Genomic DNA, 18,205 nt, shown 5'->3' with positions numbered 1-18,205 from the left:
CATACCAGGAGGGGCAGAGGTAAGACCGGGAAGGTGGGGAAGGATCCCATTTGATGAAATCAACCCAGTCCTAAGTCTTCACCATCCAAGTAACGGAGACTAGGAGGGTAGGACCCAGCACCCAGAAGGGCCTCAATCACTGCTTGCCGTCGGAGGAGGCTAGGAATGCCTGGGGTTGGTCCTTTGCAGGCCCCCCACCCCAGGCAATGGGCTTGGTGATGAGAACCCACACAGAGGCCTTCTGACAGCAAAGACGCAGAGAGCTGAGCAAGGGTGAGGAGGGTCCTTCAACAATCGCAAGTGCTTGGTACTGGAACACCCTATCTGTCACCACTGAGGCATTCGGAGAGAGGAGAAACCCGGGACATCTGGGGGGTGGAGGAGACATGGCTCCTGCCCACTCCTCCCTAGCTCAGTCTGGGATCCTCAAGCCCCAGCACTGGCCAACGTGGAGTCCACTCTTTAGGAAAATGGCACTGGGAACCCAGCCACAGTTCCTCATGGGAGGGTCCCACATATGCTCATACAATTGATGACTATGGCTCTGTTTAGCCTGCCCTTTGGCCTCCCTCATCCTCTGTAAAGAGGAACCCTAGATATTAGGGTTAGGAAGAGTAGCCTCTCAAAAGAAAAAAAGGGGGGCCCTTTGTTCACCACCTATTTTAAGCCACTGAGTGTTGTCTGACTGGTCCTTCCCAGCATGAAAAATCTCTCTCATTGGATGGAAAATGGCTTTGCTCTCATTACAAACCCAGCTTCCCTGGAGTTTGCAAAGAGGACTCTGGGTTGGCAAAATGCTCATTTATATAGGCAGGCAAGCAGGGTCGGCAAGGCAGGGAGACAAACAGGGGGCAGGGCCAGAGAGACACAGAGAATGAGAGAATTAAACCCAGCTCAAAAAGATGAATGTTTCCCAGACCTCCATCTCAACACTATGGATTAGGAAAGCCCAGAGGGGCACTGGGGGATCTCAGGACCTTGATTGAGGTAAGGGGATCCCTGATCTCAACCCCAGAGGTGACCAACAATCCCTCTTTTTGCATAGATATGCCCACAAGCTTCCAGTAGTATCTGCTGTTCGGTGGCATCTGACTCAGGTGGTGCAGGAGGGGGCAGGGTCCCTCTCCCTAACTGGCAGTCACATCTTTTGTTTGGGAACCCACAAGTGACCCATGAGAGACCTATCAGCTGCTGGAGCGTGGGCCTCTGGGGTGAGGATGGGGCACTGGAGAAGCTTGGGTCACAGGACAGCTGCTCACCAGTCAGAACACCAGGCATCTTCACTGACCACTATGAGCAAGGTCATGCTGCCCTGCCAGTCCGATGCCATCTGCCCAGGGTGCCTGCTCCCTGGTCCACCACTCAGAATGAGAGGCTTGGCCCAGGGTTAAGGCGGGTGCAGAGGGCTTTCATCCTGGGCCTCAGGCCCCAGTGACCTCAGCCCCCCAGAGGCCTGGCTGCAGTCTCCCAGGGCACCAAAAGGCAGATAATGCCTGCGGTCAGCACCCAAGGATCTGGCCTGGCTGCTAAGAGGTCTGCCTCCCTTCATGGCCCTGCTCTCTCTGCAGGCAGAATGACCTGGAGCCTCTAGGATGGCCACCCTGACTCTGCAGCCTTGAAGGGGGAGGTGGAATGTGTGGCTTAAGGTGGCAGAGCCCTATCCTGGCTGCGGTTAGGGCTAGGCCAGGATCAGAGCACCTTTTCAGCCTGTCTCCAATGCGGCCCAGACCCGGGAAGACCAGCGTCTGAACACAGAGGAAAGTTCCCAGCGCAGTGCAGAAGGGCTGGGGGTGTCTCAGAGCCTAGAGGCTCCCTGCTTCTCTCGGAGCTCCCAGCGCAAGGAAGGAAGGAAAGTTAACTCCGGCTGGGAGGCAGGGCCGGGAGAGGAAGCGTGCCTGCGACCGCGCAGAGCACTCACAGGACATCGCCGGGCCCCTTACCTGAAGTCGCTGTAGGGGTGGATAATCCAAAACCCCGCTGATTTAACCCTCTCCTGTTCGCGCTCCACGGCTTTCTGGCTGCCGAACATCCTCAGGGAGAATTTGTTGACTCCAGGTTGGAGCATGGCCCCGAACTGGCGCTGCATGAAGCCGGCCTGGCCCAGGCGCACCTCGGCCTCGGGGAGGATCTGGTCGCCCGCGGCCGCGCCTCCCTCCACTTTGATAGCGGTGTCAGCGGACGGCTGCTCGCAGGAGGCGGAGGCCGGCTGTGGCGGCTGCTGGGGCGGCGGCGGCGAGGCTGCGGGCTGCGCCGAGGCTCCGGGGCGCTCGGGCTCAGCCGCCAGGCCCGGGGGCGTCCTGTCCTCGCCGGGGGACGCGTCGCCCTCGGCGATGAGCCGCCGCTCCTCCGCGGAGTCATGCAGGTGCCCGTGACTGCTGCCGCTGCCCGCGCCGCCGCCGCCGCCCCGGCTGCCCAGCGAGGCCAGGCTCCCGCGGAAGCGCCTGCAGTCGCCGTTGGTGCTGGACTTGGCCGCGCCGCGGGCCGGCCCCTCGCTGTCCGCTGCCCCGAGGGCCGCGCCCCGGGACTCCGTGCTGCCCGCGGCCACTGAGGGCGAGGGCGAGGGCAGCGGCCGCAGCCGGATGCTCCTGCGGCTGGGGTCTTGGCGGCCCCCGGCTCCATCCTCTTCAGCGTCCTCTTCCTCGTCCATGATCCACGCCTTGGCCCCCACCTGCTGCGGGAGGCTGTAGAGCCGCTTGCGCATGGACGGCGGCAGCTTGTCCATGGCGCCAGGGGCCGGGCCGGGCCGGGGACAGGGGCGCGGCGCCGCGGAGCCGCTCCAGGTCCGCCCGCCTGTCAGTCCGCCCGTGGGGACGAGTCCTTCACAGCCGGCGCGGGGCCGCCTCAGTCGCCCATGCTGCGCGCCGCGGGGCTCCCAGTCCGGCTCCGGGTCCGGGCTCGCCGCGCTGCGCCTCCTCCCGGGCCGGGTTGGGCGCGGGGACCCCGCGCTCCCTCCCTCCCGCGCTCAGGGGCGCGGCGCGCGGCCCGGCTCCAGGCGCCCCGCCCCCGCGGGGAACAATGGGCGCCGGCACAAGCAGCGTTGCGGCCGCGGCGCTCGGGGAGCCGCTCGGGAGCGCAGAGCGCACGGCCGGCGGCTCCCGCGTGCGTCCCGGCGCGGGCGGGCTGTCCGTCTGTCTCGCTGCCCCGGCTTTGTGGCCGGGCCCCCTCAAGCTCGCCTCCCTGCCCCGGCCGAGCCCGGCCGGCCCGTCCCGGGGCTCCCGCCGCAGCCGCGCGGAGCCCAGCGGCCCGCCGGGCTTACATCAACAGCCGCCTCCCCCGGAGAGCCCTCCGGCAGCGCTCGGGCTCCCGCGCCCCAGAATATTCATGAAGCCGCCGCGGCTCGCGAGTTGCCATAGGAGCGGTCCCGCGGCCAGGCCTGCCTACCTGGGCTTCTTAAAGGGGCAGAGCGCGCGGGCCGGGGCCGCAGGGGCTGGGGGCGGGCCGGCCGCGGGGCCGCGGGGGCCGGAGTGAGAGGCGTCCTCAGTCCTGCGCCCTCGAATGTCTTTCCCTGGCTAAGGGCTGGGAGCGCGCCTCGAGTCTAGGGCTCCGGCTTCGGGGGCGAATTCCCCATCCCAAACTGGAGGGGCGGGGTTTCCCAGTCTCCCTCTCCGAGCTCCGGGCTCGCCTTTCCCGGCCACTTTGCTCCTTGGCGGTGGGGGAGGGTGCGGGTCGTCTGGATGCGGAGCCCCAGCCTTCCCGCAACCCGCCTGGAGAGGGGGTTTCCGGGAAATGCGCTGCGTCGGGCGGCTCCCAGGGTTTTCCTGTGACATGGGCGGGGGGCGAATCCCGCGCCAGTCTTTCCCCTGCGACGCCTTGCAGCGGCCGGCGAGGAGGGCGTGGGGGAAACTCAGGGAGACGCGCACGGGGCGTGCGGTGGGACCCAGCCCTTGGCGGTCGGACTTCGAGGAAATGCGCCTGCGGCAGCCTCGGACGCGGGATGCGAGCGCTGGATCCCGGCACTGGTTCTCTCCGGGCTGGTGCTGAGAGGGCTTTGCGGGACCGGCCGGCTGCAGCGCGGAGCAGGTGGGCCTGCTCCTCTGGCGACCTGGTGGTACTCTCGGGCTGGCTTTGGACCCCCTTCTCCAAATTGTGACACCTCCTGTGTGGACCAATGCTAGGGGAGCTCCTGCTCCACCCAGACGCCCGCCCCCTCCCCCACCCCAAGCAGCTGCACAGCCCCCGACTCCCTTTGAGTCTGCTGTGTCCCCCGGAACGTCCCCCAGCTGTGTGTCCTCTTCCCGTGGGCAGTGTCCGGGCTTATGGACAAATCCCGCTAGCTCAGCCTGAGGTATAGCTCTATTCCTCTCCATCACCCTGAGACAGCCTGACACCCCAGATTAGCTCAGAAATGGGGAGGGGGGAGAGACTGGGCATTAGAGGGAAGGGGTTGCCCAGGGAAAGTTGGGGACTGAGTTAAGGCTGAAGTGAATCCCCAGCAAAGTCTGACAGGAGGGAGGCAAAAAGGTCCCCTGGCTCTGCCATCTCTCTGAGGAAGATCAGGAAGTTTTTCTTCAAATGATTTTTCTACTCTCATTCTTAGCCCACTTGTGACCACCTCCTCCCCCAACCGCCATCCAGAACAGGCATTTTAGTGGCAGGATGGGGGCGGGGGGCAGCCTGGCAGGGGCTGTTCTGCTCTACCCACTGGACCACCAGACCTCCCAGGGGGTGGGAATGACTGGGGTGATGACATCACCCATAGCTGGCATCTCTACTTTTGAGCAGTTCTGAGCTGACAGTTCTCTGCACTGATGCTGGGAGGCCTAATCCCTGAATGTCCTTGGGTCTCCTTGAGAAGGAATGTTCGTAACAGGCTGCAAGCCCTGCCTGCCCTGGTGTGCCCGCCGCACAGGGGGAAGACCTCCATGTAATTCACTCACTTCTTTGGCTTCTCTGTCTAGCTAGGAGTTGCTCTGCCCTAACCCAGCTCAGGAAGTCTGCCCACACAGGCTTCCCAGTGACCTGAACCTCAGGCATGTCCCCGTGGCCCCTTAGTTCCCATGAACCTGGGCACTGGTTACACGGTCTGTGTCCCCTTCTGGACTGAGGTCCCTGAGGGTAGAGCAGCTCCAACTCATCTCAGGGACCTCTGCAGGGTGACAGAGAGCAGATCAATAAATATCAGCTCTTCTAATGAGTTAGGGACCCTGGAAGTTAGCTGATGGCATTGAAAGGGACCCTTGGAGAAGACAGAGGATGTGACCAAGGTTCTGCTTCCTGGGATTCTGCTGCCACAGGCTGGCCAGGGGGCAGGGCTTCTTAGTTCCTCCCCTGTAGCCCCTCACTTACCCTCAATTTGGCTAGCAACACCCATTCACAACCATCTAGGACCAACCTGGGCATAAATGACCATCAGATATATCAGGCTCACGGTAACCCCTGATGAGGTCTGGCCTCTCCTGTTTCTTCTGTGTGAAAGCCCTAATGGAGGACATCTGTGGTGTGCCAGCAGTCTGGGGACAGAGAAGCCCCAGGTCCTGCCCTTGGTGGCCTCCAAGTTGTAAAGAGGCTAAACTCATGTTCAGGAATAGAGGAGAAAACTCAACACAGGGAAGAAATGTGTACTAAATCATGCCTCAACCATGAGAAATTTGAAAGGGAGATCTCACTGAGCTTGGAGTATCTAGGGAGGGCTTTCTGGAGGAGGGGGTCAGATTTGGTGAGAGACAGATATCCAACACTTCACACCTCATTTGTTAAACCACAGGAAATTGTGATTTTTGTGGGCCCATTTTGTTCAAATTTTGGCAATTTCACATGGCTCAGCCTAACATTTTTACTCCCATTTGCAGGGAAGAGAACTAAAGCACAGAGAGGTTAAGTGACATGCCAAATGTCCCAGTGCAAGAAAATGATGGAGCTGGAACTTCAACCAAGGTGTCCACAGGTCAGGCTCTGCTCTACTGCTCAGTGGGTTCACACAGGTGGGGTGGGGCAGGCACAGGTACGGGAAGGAGAGGAAGCAGAAAGAAGGTGAAGAATGGAGAAGGAATGCCCCCCCCCCCAATTCTGTAATCTCCCCATTACTCCACTGGGGTCTCAAGCCTTCTCCTGCCTAGAAGGCCTGGGGTCTGCTCTGGTTCCTCTGATAACAAGTAGCCAGGACCTGGGGACCCCAGCAAGGGGAAGGCCCTGCCTCAGGACTGGGCTAGGGAGAAGACCTGCTGCTCTCAGCATCTGTGGGGGTCTGGGGGATTCCAGGAGACATATGGGCTCCCTGTGGGGCTGCCTGGGCCTGAGTATCCCTGGAATGCAAAACTAGAAAACATCTGAGTCTAAGAGAGAAGGGGACTGGGGTGGATGGGCTTCCTTCCCTGGAAGGGTACTGAATATCAGTGAAATTCCAAAGAGCTGCTGGGGTGGAGTGTGGAATGTAGCTGATTGTATGTATCAACCTCAGACCTTATTTGGTGGGGACCAGGATGGACAGAGTGGGGTGGGAAATTCTGGAAGTTTATTTGCTATGGGCCAAGGACATTGTTCTTGCTAGAAGAGGCAGCTCTGGGGTAGGGCAGTGGCTCCCCACACCCTGAAATACCAAAGTTTTAGCCAGTTCTGCTTGAAATGGAAAAAAAAAAAAAATACAGAGAGAGAGAACAATGTGGGATATTTTAGGGTAAGTTTGCCAACTGTCCTTTCTTAGAAGGCTGTCTTTATTCTAAGGTTATACCCTTGCTCCATTCTCTGTGTTAAAAATGCCCTTTTATGAAATCATGGTTCTGGGAGATGGTATTTTTTATGTCTCTGGCTAACTAAAAACTTGGCATAGGGTTCTGTGTTTGTTCCCAAAAATCATTTTTGAAATGTTATTGGTCTGTGAATTCCAAAAGCCTGGGAATCCCTGCTGTAAACAATAGAGCATGAGACTGGAAAACAAAAGCTGTAGAATTAAATTCTTCTCTGTCATTTACTGCCTGTGTATACCTCAGTCTTCCTCGTGTATAAAATGGGTTTAAAGATACATACTTCAAAAGTTATTGCAAAGACTAAGTGAGAAAACAAATGCACCTAGCATTGTATCTCATTGGTAGTAAGTTCTCAGTAAACACTGAATGATGAAATGATTGAATGAAATCTGCATTACCCAATGTAGGGAAAGACACATGGCCTTTGGAATCTGATTTAGCTCATAGAGTCATCTTAAAAATTGCTGTTGGGATGAAAGGGATGTCTTACTATACAAGATTACTTTCTTTGGATTCTTCATCCTTCATAAGTCCTGGCTGGGTTTCCCGAAGGCAAACTTCCTTCTTCTCTCTGGGACAAGCACTTGCCCTGGCCCTAAGCTCTATGGGCAGCTGCCTAAATGGGATCAGAGGCACTGACGCAGAGGCCACACCCTTGACCCTGTGCTCAAGACCCTCTGAGAAGGCAGGGGAGGGGGAGAGGATGGTATCCATATACAGACGCCATAGCACAGATATGGTCTTGCCCACATTACCTTCTGCTCTGCTCCAAGGCGGGTCTGCTCTTGGCAGGGCTGGACAGGGACTAGGGACACACAGACTTCCTGCTGGGAGTCCTGACCTGAGACGAGGCCTTCAGGAAAGAACACTGGAATCAGCAACATTCCTCAGGTTTCCTGTCCCAAAGCTCCCTGCTGAATAACCTGGAATGGGGAAGGGGTGGCACACAGAGGACAACCAGATTGGGTGTAGATGTATGGGGGAAACAAATCAACCAGCCATCATCACCAAGCCCTTGGATGCCCAACGCTGTGTACAGACACACGTGATGGAGGCTGAGAGGCAGAGAGATGCCCTAACTTGGGTGGCTCCTGGTCTGCTCAAAGCAGCAAAAGGCCATTGCTGAGGTTTGTAATCAAGGGTCACAGTAAGTGATTCAGAAGCTCAGAGCAGTGATTCCCTTGAGTATAGTCAAGGTGGGCTTCCTGGAGGAAGTGGAAAGTGAACTGGGTTTTCTAGGCAATGGTTACTCTGTGTGTGTATACGTGTGTTTGTGTCATGCACAAACTTACTATGGGGGAAACAGTGAATGGGAGTAGCTTGCGGGGAGGGATGAGGCCTGCTGCATTCTCACAGTGGGCTCAACAAGGATAGGGCTAGGGGCAGGTGTCCAACTTAGGGGCTCACTAAGCTGTTGCCTTGAACTGGCCCTAAGAGAATTCTGCTGTCTGCATAGAAGGACGGTATCAGAGCCTTCTGATCCCTCTCCTCCCAGCACCCTCACCCCCGGACTCTGGCTATAAAAATACACTGGGAGCCCACATGCCAGCTCCCCCATCACACTAAGGCCTTAGCGAATAAGAAAGCCCCTGCAGGCTCAACGTCCCATTGGGCTTGGCATCTGCTTCCTTTTCAGTTCTGCCCGGTCTCTCTAGGATCTAGGAGCGTGAGCTATTGTACTGTCCTGTTCTCCACCCCCTGCCTCTGTGCAGGACCCCGCCTGTGAGCACCAGGGACCCAGCAGCGCCCTGAGCCCTTTCATCTCCAGGCCAGTCCTGGCTCCACTGCCCTTGATCTCCCTACTCTCCCTGGTCCTACACACCCGGATGTTCCCTGGGGACTCTGCCAAAGCACCCGGTAGGACCTCATGCCCCCTCCACCCTGGGGAGGCTGGAGAAAGATGTGCTGACAGCTAAGCCAGGCCTGGACTGTGTCTTTGTGTCCTGCTGGGGCTCCAGGACGTCTGGGCCACCTGGACTCAGAGCCAGGCTGGAGAGGGAGGCACGGGGAGGGGGAGGCCCCTGAGGTGCCGGCTGAGGACAGCTGCCAAGAAGTAAGTACCAGAGACTCTTCTGTCCCACGTCTGGAATCCAGGCTGAAGTGAGTTCAGACAGGGCCCCCGGGTGGTTTCATCAGCCGGGGCTGGAGGCGCCAGGGAGAGAAAGAAGGAAGGGACAGAATGGACGGGGACGAGAAGAGGCTCAGCACATGGTGCCGGGTGGGTGGTGGAAGAAGAGGCCGTGCTGGGACAAGCGGGCTTCCCCGGGCCCTGCGATGGCCCAGGGAGGGGACTTGGCTCTCAGTCCCCACTGACACTGGGCTCTGCCCTCTCCACCACTTCTCCACGTTTTCTTCTCCTTCCGGTTTCACTGCATCCCTTTCTTGGTCCAGCCACTGGCCGTGTATTTACCCAGCGAGCACTGGAGTCCCTGCTCTAGCGGGCTGTAGGTGCCGGCCCCTCGCCTCCAGGCGCCTGCAGGCTGAGGCAAGACTGAGATTCAAAACCTGACATGAGGAAGCAGAAACGGGCTGCGTGGATAAGAGGCTGGAAAGCAGGGGGAGGAGGCAGGTGGTCATGTCCAAATTGGTCTGGAGGAGGCAGAGAGGAGGTGGGGCACGCCAACCACCAGGCGCCAAGCCCAGCATGAGCAGAAGGATGGGGGAGCCCGGGAGCTGGGGCGGGCAAGCATGCAGGAGCGGTGAACACAGGACGTAAAGGAGGGTTGCTCTGGAGGCAAAGGGGGGCAACTGGAAATGACTTGAGACAGGCCAGGACTCTGGGGAGCGTCGTTAGGTTGTGCCCTGGAGCCCAGGCCTGCGCTCAGCTCTGCAGTGAGTGAGCAAAAAGAATAGGACGCAGTGCCTGTCCCTGGGAGCTCACAGTGGGGGCAAGGAGATGAAAGCAACGCGTGACACCATGGAGTCATCCTGCCAGAGGTGGGGGCCGGGCCCCTGACCCCTGTGGGCACACGGGGTGGGCCACAGCCAGGCTCGGGCTCGGGAGATCCGCTCTCCAGCTCCCCGAGGAGCACGTCTGCCGTACAGGCCCCCCGGCCCAACCTCCCGCCCACAGCCCTGCACACCAGGGCAACCTGCCATTACACGAGCCTTCCTTCCGCTGGACGCCTTCCAGGGAGAGACGGTCCCGCTGTGTAATGAGAGCTGTGCCCCACAGGCCACCGCGCAGGGCCCCGAGCAGAGGCAGAGCCAGGGAGAGGGTAATAGAGACTGCGACATGGGCTGTGACAGGGCTGCGATAGAGACTGCGATGGAGCTGTGACAGAGCTGTGACAGAGGCTGTGACGAGGACTGCGGCATGGGCTATGACAGAGGCTGTGACAGGAGTTGTCACATAGGCTGTGATAAAGACTGTGATGGGGCTGTGACAGCGATTCTGACAGGTATTGTGACAGGGGCTGTGGTCCAGACTGTGATAGAGGCTGTGACAAAGGCTGTGACGGGGACTTTGATTGAGACTCTGACAGGGGCTGAGACAGAAATGTGACTAAATCTGGAACCACAATCAGAGTTGGGACAACAGTTCCTGGAGCCCGGGCCCACACTCCCACGGCCGACAGAGCAGTTGGCGGTGACAGCAGCAACACAGCAAACACACGGGCCCAGCCAGGCCCAGGCATTTGTGGAAACGCCAGCAGGCTGAAGCTGCCACGGGAAGACGGCGAGAGGGAGGTGCGTGAGCCTGGCTCCCGCCCAGCTCTGCCACGGACTCCTGTACGTCCACGGACAGAGTCCTGACCCTCTCTGGGCCTCAGTTTCCTTGATAATGCCTACCTCAGGGAGAGACCAGGTTACAGAGTGTGGCAGGTGCAACTGTGGACCAGCCGAGGGTCCCCGGGAGACCCCAGGCACAGCCAGCTGACTGAATAAGGAATGTGCCTCCCACGCACACGAACAGCCACTTCCCCTGTGTGCAGATGCTCCCGTGATGAACCAAACACAAATTCATCTTGAAGTGTAAGTGAATTCGTAGTCATGATGATAACTAGCACTTGGGCCCGCTTGCTCTGTGCTAGGCACCGTGCCAAGTGCTTAGCACGGCTTAGCTCATGTAATCCTTGCTAGAGCCCTGCCAGGTGAGTGGCTTTTATCCCCATTTGACAGGTGATTACATCGAGGCTCAAAGAGGTTGACTAACTTGATCAGGCTCCTGAGGGTAGGGGAAGAGCCAGGACTGGAGGGCGCTTCCGTCCCACCCAGGCTGGGCTCTTCTCCTCATGTACCACAAGCAGCTGCCTCCATCACAGCTGCTGTCGTGTCCGGTGCGTTTTGAAGTCTGCAGTCAGAACTGTTTTCCGTGAAAAATGGTCCTCAGACTGGAATTGGCTGGGACCCGCAGGGAAGCATCCCCTCCATCCGTGGGAATCGTGGAACTCTTTCTCCTCTCTGCCTCCTGCCCCAGGTGCTAAGTTTGGGATGAGCAGAACGTGGTTTTCTACCCAAAGGGTGCACAGAACAGCTGTCATGGTTTCAAGGACTGGGTTTGGTTTTGTACCTTTTTGTCAGTATCTCACTTCAGCCTCTTCAGAGAAGGCCCAAGGACGGATCCTCATTCTCCCAGACCCCAGGGTCAGGAAGCAGGGTGGCCACTCCCTGGGGCCCCTCCCAGACCATCACCCCTCCACAGGGGCTCCCACAGCTGGCCACCTCCTGGCTGTCACTCGGGCATCTTCCCCACCTGGCTTCCTCCCCCGCCCTGATTCCTGTCCTCTCAGAAGCGGCTCCACGTGAACCTTGGCCCTGACATCTGGCTTTCCGGGGCCTTCTCCTCACCTTCAGCCGCCAACTCCCATGGCCTCAACCTGGAGACGCTCCACCTCTAAAGCCTGAAATTCAGGCTCCCGTGTGACCTCAGCCTCTGCTCCTTCCACCTGCTCTCTGGGCTCTCCCTCCCTACCTGCTTGCCAAGGGCACGGGGAAACTGCAGAGCGACTCCCAGCTCATGACCCCATCTGCACCCTGGCACTGAGAGACTCAAACAAACACTGACGCAGCAGCAGCCCTCGGATGGCGGCTCCCGCGCTCTAAAATTCCCTCCTGGGGAAGCTCAAGGCTGCCGGAAGAATTTATTGTCCGGTCTAGTCAAGGGCCCCGTCGTCCAGTCTCTGTGGGAGGGTGGGAGGCCAACTTGATAAGTGCCAGTTACCAAACCCAGCTGGTCCAGTCACGGGGACTGAAACCCCCTTTTTCGCCCTTCAGTGCCTTTCCCCTAGCTCACCCACTTTTAAAAAGTCTCTTCCCTTTTGTTTCAGAAAAGTTGAGTTCAGTTCACACAGGACTCCCTTCTCTAGCTATGGCGATAGTTATCACTGAATAAAATCCAGCTTTGTTTACCAACAGCGAGTTCTGTCCGCCCACCCCTCCTGCCCTCAGTTCCTTCCCTCCCAGCTTAGCTCTCAAGAGCCACCACCTCGACCTCAGCTTGCCAGTGAGCTCACCTCCCCTGCCTCATGGTCCTTTTTGTCTGTCAACCTGGAAACCCAAGGCCTGGATCAAAGCGACCGTTGACTCTCTCCACGGGTGCTCCAGCCAGAGCAGGCCGGAGAGGCAGCCAGAGAAAGTCACACAGCTGCACAGATTGGTGCTGCTTCAATCCCAGTCTCTGGCACGCCGTGGTGCTGCCTAGCAATGCGATTGTATTTTCCGTATCTGCCGTGTCGTCCTCCTGGGCCATCAGTGTCTTAGTCCGTTTAGTGTTGCTACAACAGGACACCACAGACTGGGTAATTTATAAAGAAAAGTGATTTATGTGGCTCATGGCTCTGGAGGCTGAGAGGCCTAAGAGTGTGGCACTGGCACCTGGGGGGGTGGGGGGTCATCGTGGGGTGGAAGGAAGGAGGCGGAAGTGAGCAGAGAGAAAGGAAGGGGGCCCAGCTTATGCGGAGCCCATTCCCACAATAGCAGCGTTAATCCTCACGGCCTAATCTCCTCGCTTATAACTACTATGATGGCAATTATGTTTCCAACACATGACCTCTTGGGGGACACGTTCAAACCATAGCAGTCAATCACCACTTCTCCCAAAATTTCAACCTCTTCCTACAGGATCCTGTCCATCAGCATATAAACTTGATTGAATCTCTGCTATCCAAAAAAGGTGCTCCTTGAACCTCTCTGTCCCCTCCTCTCCTTCCCGTCACATCTAAACTTCCCGAGAGGGTGGGCTTTACTTGCTGTCCTTTCTCAATGCCCACTCATTCCTCAGCCCGTGGCGGTCAGGCTTCCCCAACCCCTTGTGTCTCAACAAGACCACAAATGACCCCGAGTACCAACTCCACCTTTCATTCCTTCTCGTGTTGCCCTCTGAGCACCATATGCTGCTGCTGACCACTTTCCCCTTCTTGAAACATCCTCTCCCCTCGACTTCAGGGACACATACTCTTCTCACTTTCTTCCTGCATCCTCAGTTTCCCTTGTGTTCCACCCTCCCCCTCTGGCTCCTCACGTGTGGGTGTTATCCCTGCGTCTGTTGCGTGCTCTTTCTTTCCCTATGTGATCTCTCTCCCTGCACACTCTCATCCATGCCTCAGGTCTGGCCTAGGCCACAGCAACAGCCTTCCAACAGGCCTCCCTGCCTCCAGCCTTGCTCTGCTATCATCCACGATCCGTGGTGCTACCAGAGTGAGTTTTCAAGATGTAAATCTGGCCATATCTGCTTAAAATTCTTCAATGGATTCCACTGGCCTTGGGATAAAGTCCAAACTCCCCTGGCAAATACGCTGCTCTGTGCCTGGCTGCCATAACTTCCTCAGCCTTCCCTCCAACCAGTGCCCTCCTGGCGCTGGCACTGTGTGCTTATGCACTTCTGTGGGCGGGTGGTGACAATGTTGTTGTTAATGGCCACAGTTGTGATTAGGCATTAGCTGTTGATGATTATGGTGGTGACTTTAAAACACTGCTGCCCATCACATTTTAAATGCAGTCTTCAGAGGCAGACTCCATCCCACAGGTGTTCCTTGCTCCTGCCTCCTGGAAGGTCAAGTATGCATGCCTATCTCAGACCCATCTCCACCTGCAATTGTTTTAGGGCCCTGTGGTTGGGGCCCTGGTTAGCTCCCATGTTGACTCTTGGGTGTCAGCCTGAACCTATGTCCAGCGCTCATCTCTTTCCTGCCTTGGGCTGAACCCAGCATGTTGGTGATGGGCAGTGATAGTGATGGTGGCAGAGGGATAACAGTGTTGAATGTGAAGATGCTGCTACCATCAGTGCTCAATGGGGAGGGAAAATTACCGTAGAAGAGAAGCCCCTGGGAGATCCAGGCAGTTGGTACTGGCTCCTGGGCCCTTCTTTGCTGCTGACTCCATCAGTGACTAGCTGATGAGGCTGACTTGACCTTCTCAGAGGCTTAGCTCTGTAGCACTGACCTGTCACCCACTTTCCATGTGCACCCAGGACTGGTCTCACCTCCATCACGGGGCACTTGGCTGCCAGGCTGGGGCTCTGACACTCCTGACATGGATGTCACTCCTCAATATCAGCATGTATTTGCATCTATGAACATGCATGGAGGCTGCTTTCCTAAACTGGAGAAGGTAGCTGGCGGTTAGGAAGAATGAAGAAAGTAGTCTGGGGAGTGGTGAAGAGACACCTGCCCCGTGGTAGGCCGGACGAGAATCCCCAAAGATAACCAGGTCCCAATCCCTGGAACCTATAAATGTTACCTGAGATGACAAAAACTTTGCCAATGTGATTAAGGATCTTTAGATAATCCTCCTGGAATATGTGGGAAGGCCCTATATGCAGTCACTGCTGCCCTTATAAGAGGGAGACAGAGGGAGGTTTGACCCAGAACCAGAAGGCAGTGTGACCACTAGCATGAGCCCACACTGCTGACTTTGAGGATGGAGAGAGGGGCCTTGTGCCAAGGAGTCCAAAGCAATGCAGCTAGAAGCTGGAAGAGGCGAGGAAACAGACTCTGCCCTAGAACCTCTGAAGGGAGCGGGGCCTTGAAGACACCTTGATTTCGGCCAGGGAAACTGATTTCAGACTTCTGACCTTAGAACTATAAGAGAATGAATGTGTGTTCTTTTAAACTACCAAGTATGTGGTACTTTGTTACAGCAGCAATAAGAAACTGATACAGTCTCCTTCTGTCCTCCCTCTCTGTCTTTTCCCCTTCCTCTTGAATCAGCTTGAGCAGGAAGACTGGACAGCAGGCAGTGGAGAAGGTCATCCTCCTCACCTGTACGTGGGGCCCGGTGCCCTCTGGTACAGGTAATGTTGGGTTGGAAACATTGGAAGGGGATAGCACCTCAGAGCAGTAGTCACACATGGGTCTCTGTCAGAGTGACATGCTCGGGCTGTTTCTGGTGGCTTTGCTGGCAGCAGGTGTTGAGTGAGGACAGAAGAGGAGGGATTCCAGAGAAGCCATCTGGGGACTGTGGCTGACGGGTGATGTTTCAGCATATGTGTACTCCCTTTTTTGGAACTCGCAGAGATACTTGTGGCAGAGGAGGAAGGGGGCAGAGGTCCTGTAGGTGCAAGAAGAAAAACAGCAGGAACTTTGGGTTATGGATGTTAATGGAACCTTATTTATAGTCACAGACGGGGAGGGCCCGATAACATGGGTGAGATGCTGCTTGTCCGGCTGACCACGCCCTCCCAGCCTTCGCACACGTGGCTAATTAGGCAAATCATGATTTCCAGACTTTTCTCATCCCCTTTCCCTGTTTTAATTCAGTTTTTATCTTTTTCTTATTGAGCTGGAGAACTTTCTATCTTGGAGTGAGTATTCCCTCCCCTGACATTTATTGCTACAAATACCCATTTCCCCCAGTTGGTTATTTCTTTGAACTTTTCGTATGCAGTGTTTGCCATGCACAAGTTTTCTTTTTCTTGTAGTGAAGTGTATCAGCATGTTCTTTTGCAATCTCTGACTTAGATATCACACTTAAAGAGTTCTTCCCCACCTCAAGAAATACTCACTTAGATCTTCGTTCTATAAATATATTTTTGTATGCTTATATTGTCCATATTTCCCCACTAATTAGCAATGCCTCCTTCCTCATGTACTAAAGCGTGCTCTCTCTCTCTCTCTCTCTCTATATATATATATATATGTATACACACATATATGCAGTTATATATTTCTGGATTCTATCTCCATTCCATTGATTTTCCCTATTCCTGTTCCTATACCACTCCCCCCTAAAAATTACTGTAACATACTATTATCTAAAAAAATAATGATAAATAAGAGGGGTCTCTTTCAGAATTCTCCTAGATTTCTTATCAGATCAACTACCTGGGTAAAATGATTCGATCACATTAAAAAATCACGTTGGTGTTTTGATTAGGATTATACTGAATTTATAAATTCATTTAGGGGAAATAGATTATCTTTATGCCATTGCATTTCCCCTCCCCGTCCCTTTCCAAGAGGACGGCCTGTCTCCATTTAAGTCTTCTTTTGTGTCTAGAGAGAATCATGCCATGGTTTCGGCCCTGGTGCAGCCTTTTCTCTCATCTTTGTTTCTTTTTGTTCATTTCTGTCAAGTGTGGGGAGGGTAGTTTTGCAAACCTGCATTTAAGCCACCACGATTCCCAGAAGTCTTTAGATTTGCGCTGAATTGAGGCTGAAGGCAGGGACGGTGAGTGGAGCCGTGGGTGTGGGTGAAATTCAGGAGATTAAACACTAAATGAGAGGAGCAGAAGCTTGCAGAGTGCCAACATTGGCAGAGAGAGTGGATGCTGCGACTATGGATGAGAGAGCCACAGAAGGGAGAGGTGAGAAACCAGCAGAGTGGTACCAGGGGAGCCGAGGGAGGAGGAAACTCAAGAGCCACATGGTCGACGGAGTCGGTGTTGCAGGGAGGTTGTGGGGAATGGCTGCAATGGAGCTGTGGGTTGTGTCGGGCATGGCTGGCTGCACCGTTAGTGTTTAAACTGGGACACTTGGAGAAGACTCTGGGACAGTGGGGTGAACTAGAATTATTCCTAGAAAGCTGGGACACACTGTAACCCCAGTTAGCGGAGACCTCTGAGAAAGTGGTTGCTGTGGAGGGATGGCCGAGGTGCCCAGGTTGTGTGGATTGAGGAGTCAAGACAGGGACAGTGGACTGTTCTTTTTAGAAGTTTGGCCAAAAAGGTAAAGAGAGAGTTGGTCACAGATGGAGGGGAATTAAGGTTGAAGGAGGTGTATATGCTTGTCTGCTTTCTGGGATTGAGAGATCTGTTTGTCTGGAGCAGAGAAAGGACTTAGTAAAGAGGGAGAGATGGAAGGTGCAAGATATAGACGAATAATTAATGAAGAGACGAGATGCAGGAGGGGAGTGGGGCAATATCAACAGCCTATAGAAGGCTCGGGGTGAGCCTGGAAGAGAAGGAAGGACAGCCCTGATAGGAGGGCAAGTAAGAGGAGGCATGGCAAACCAGCGGGAAGTTGGGGTGCAGAGAAGGGACTTGCGGGAACTCATAACTTCTCCAGAATGGTTGCTGAGGAGGAGGAGGGCAATCCGTATGGAGCAAAGAGCCTCCAGAAGCAAAGGAGTGGAAACCCTTAGCCCCTGCCCCTCGGGAATCAACGTGGTTAGATGATCTCTGAGGGCTGAGATGGTTCTGGATGAGATCCATTGGTGGTGGAACGTAGGTCTAGGCTCAGTATAAGGCTCTAAGCTGGCAGCATTCTGGCTGGTGTGTCTGGGGCTGGAAGCCTCTCCCATCCTCGGCACTTTGGCATGTTGGGGTCTCCTCCATTGGAGAACGACCACGATCCCTGTAGGAATCTGCACCATGTGGACATCACTGTGTTGGTGGACAAGGATGCTCAGACTGTGCAGGACCAGGTTCTACGGTGACACCTTGGGGTGGCAGGGGAAGCCACAGGGAAACAGAGGCTCTGGTGCCATCATCACCTGGCTTTGGATGTAGCAGCCCTTCAGGATTCAGGAAGTCCTTGGTGCTCTTGGACAATTCAGGGAGGAGAAAGTCCCCAAGAGAGAGACACTGGATTTCATGTTACTTCAGATGGGCTTGAGAGGTTAATATGAAATATTAATCTAATTTATAACCCAATTTGATAAATCAGGGTTGTGTAATAGAATGGTATGCAGCCATTCAAAATGATGTTGGGAAATAATATTTGATGACATGAAAAAATATTCAGGACATATTAATTGAAAATCTAGTGTGAACACAATAATCTGATTTTTGAAAAGAACATGTAATATATCTATATATAGACAGATAGATGACCATAAGAATATATACCAGTTAGCAGGGGTTGTTTCTGGGTGGTGGAATTATGGATAATTTTTTTTTTTTTTTGCTTCCCTTATTTTCCAAATTTTCTATAAGATGCTTGTATTGCTTTTTTTGTAAGTTAAATAACAAAAAGTTATTTTTTGAAAAGATTGCCAAGCAGTAACAGGACCCCAGCTGAGCCTGGAGAAATCTGCAGAGGCGCCAGTACCTGAGGTTGGGTGTACTCTTTCCAGCTGCACTCAGCAGGTACAGCTCGCAGCTGGGTAAATGGAATGGAAGACAACCTGGCCAGATTTAGCAA

General features: G+C 55.2%; 1 protein-coding gene across 1 annotated transcript in view; it reads right to left on the bottom strand.

Annotated features, from left to right (window-relative positions):
* The window catches only part of HCN4 (hyperpolarization activated cyclic nucleotide gated potassium channel 4), a 43,995-nt gene extending 41,273 nt beyond the window's left edge, over window positions 1-2,722 (bottom strand). Inside the window, exon 1 of the mRNA XM_069457736.1 lies at window positions 1,941-2,722. Within this exon, the coding sequence (XP_069313837.1) occupies window positions 1,941-2,722 (782 nt within the window). The remainder of the gene's footprint in view (window positions 1-1,940) is intronic.
* Between the last annotated feature and the right edge of the window lie 15,483 nt (window positions 2,723-18,205).

Source organism: Eulemur rufifrons, chromosome 2, assembly GCF_041146395.1.
Source record: "Eulemur rufifrons isolate Redbay chromosome 2, OSU_ERuf_1, whole genome shotgun sequence".
Taxonomy (NCBI): Eukaryota; Metazoa; Chordata; class Mammalia; order Primates; family Lemuridae; genus Eulemur; species Eulemur rufifrons.
The sequence above is the reverse complement of the archived record's forward strand: the minus strand, read 5'-3'. Positions and strand labels throughout refer to the sequence as shown.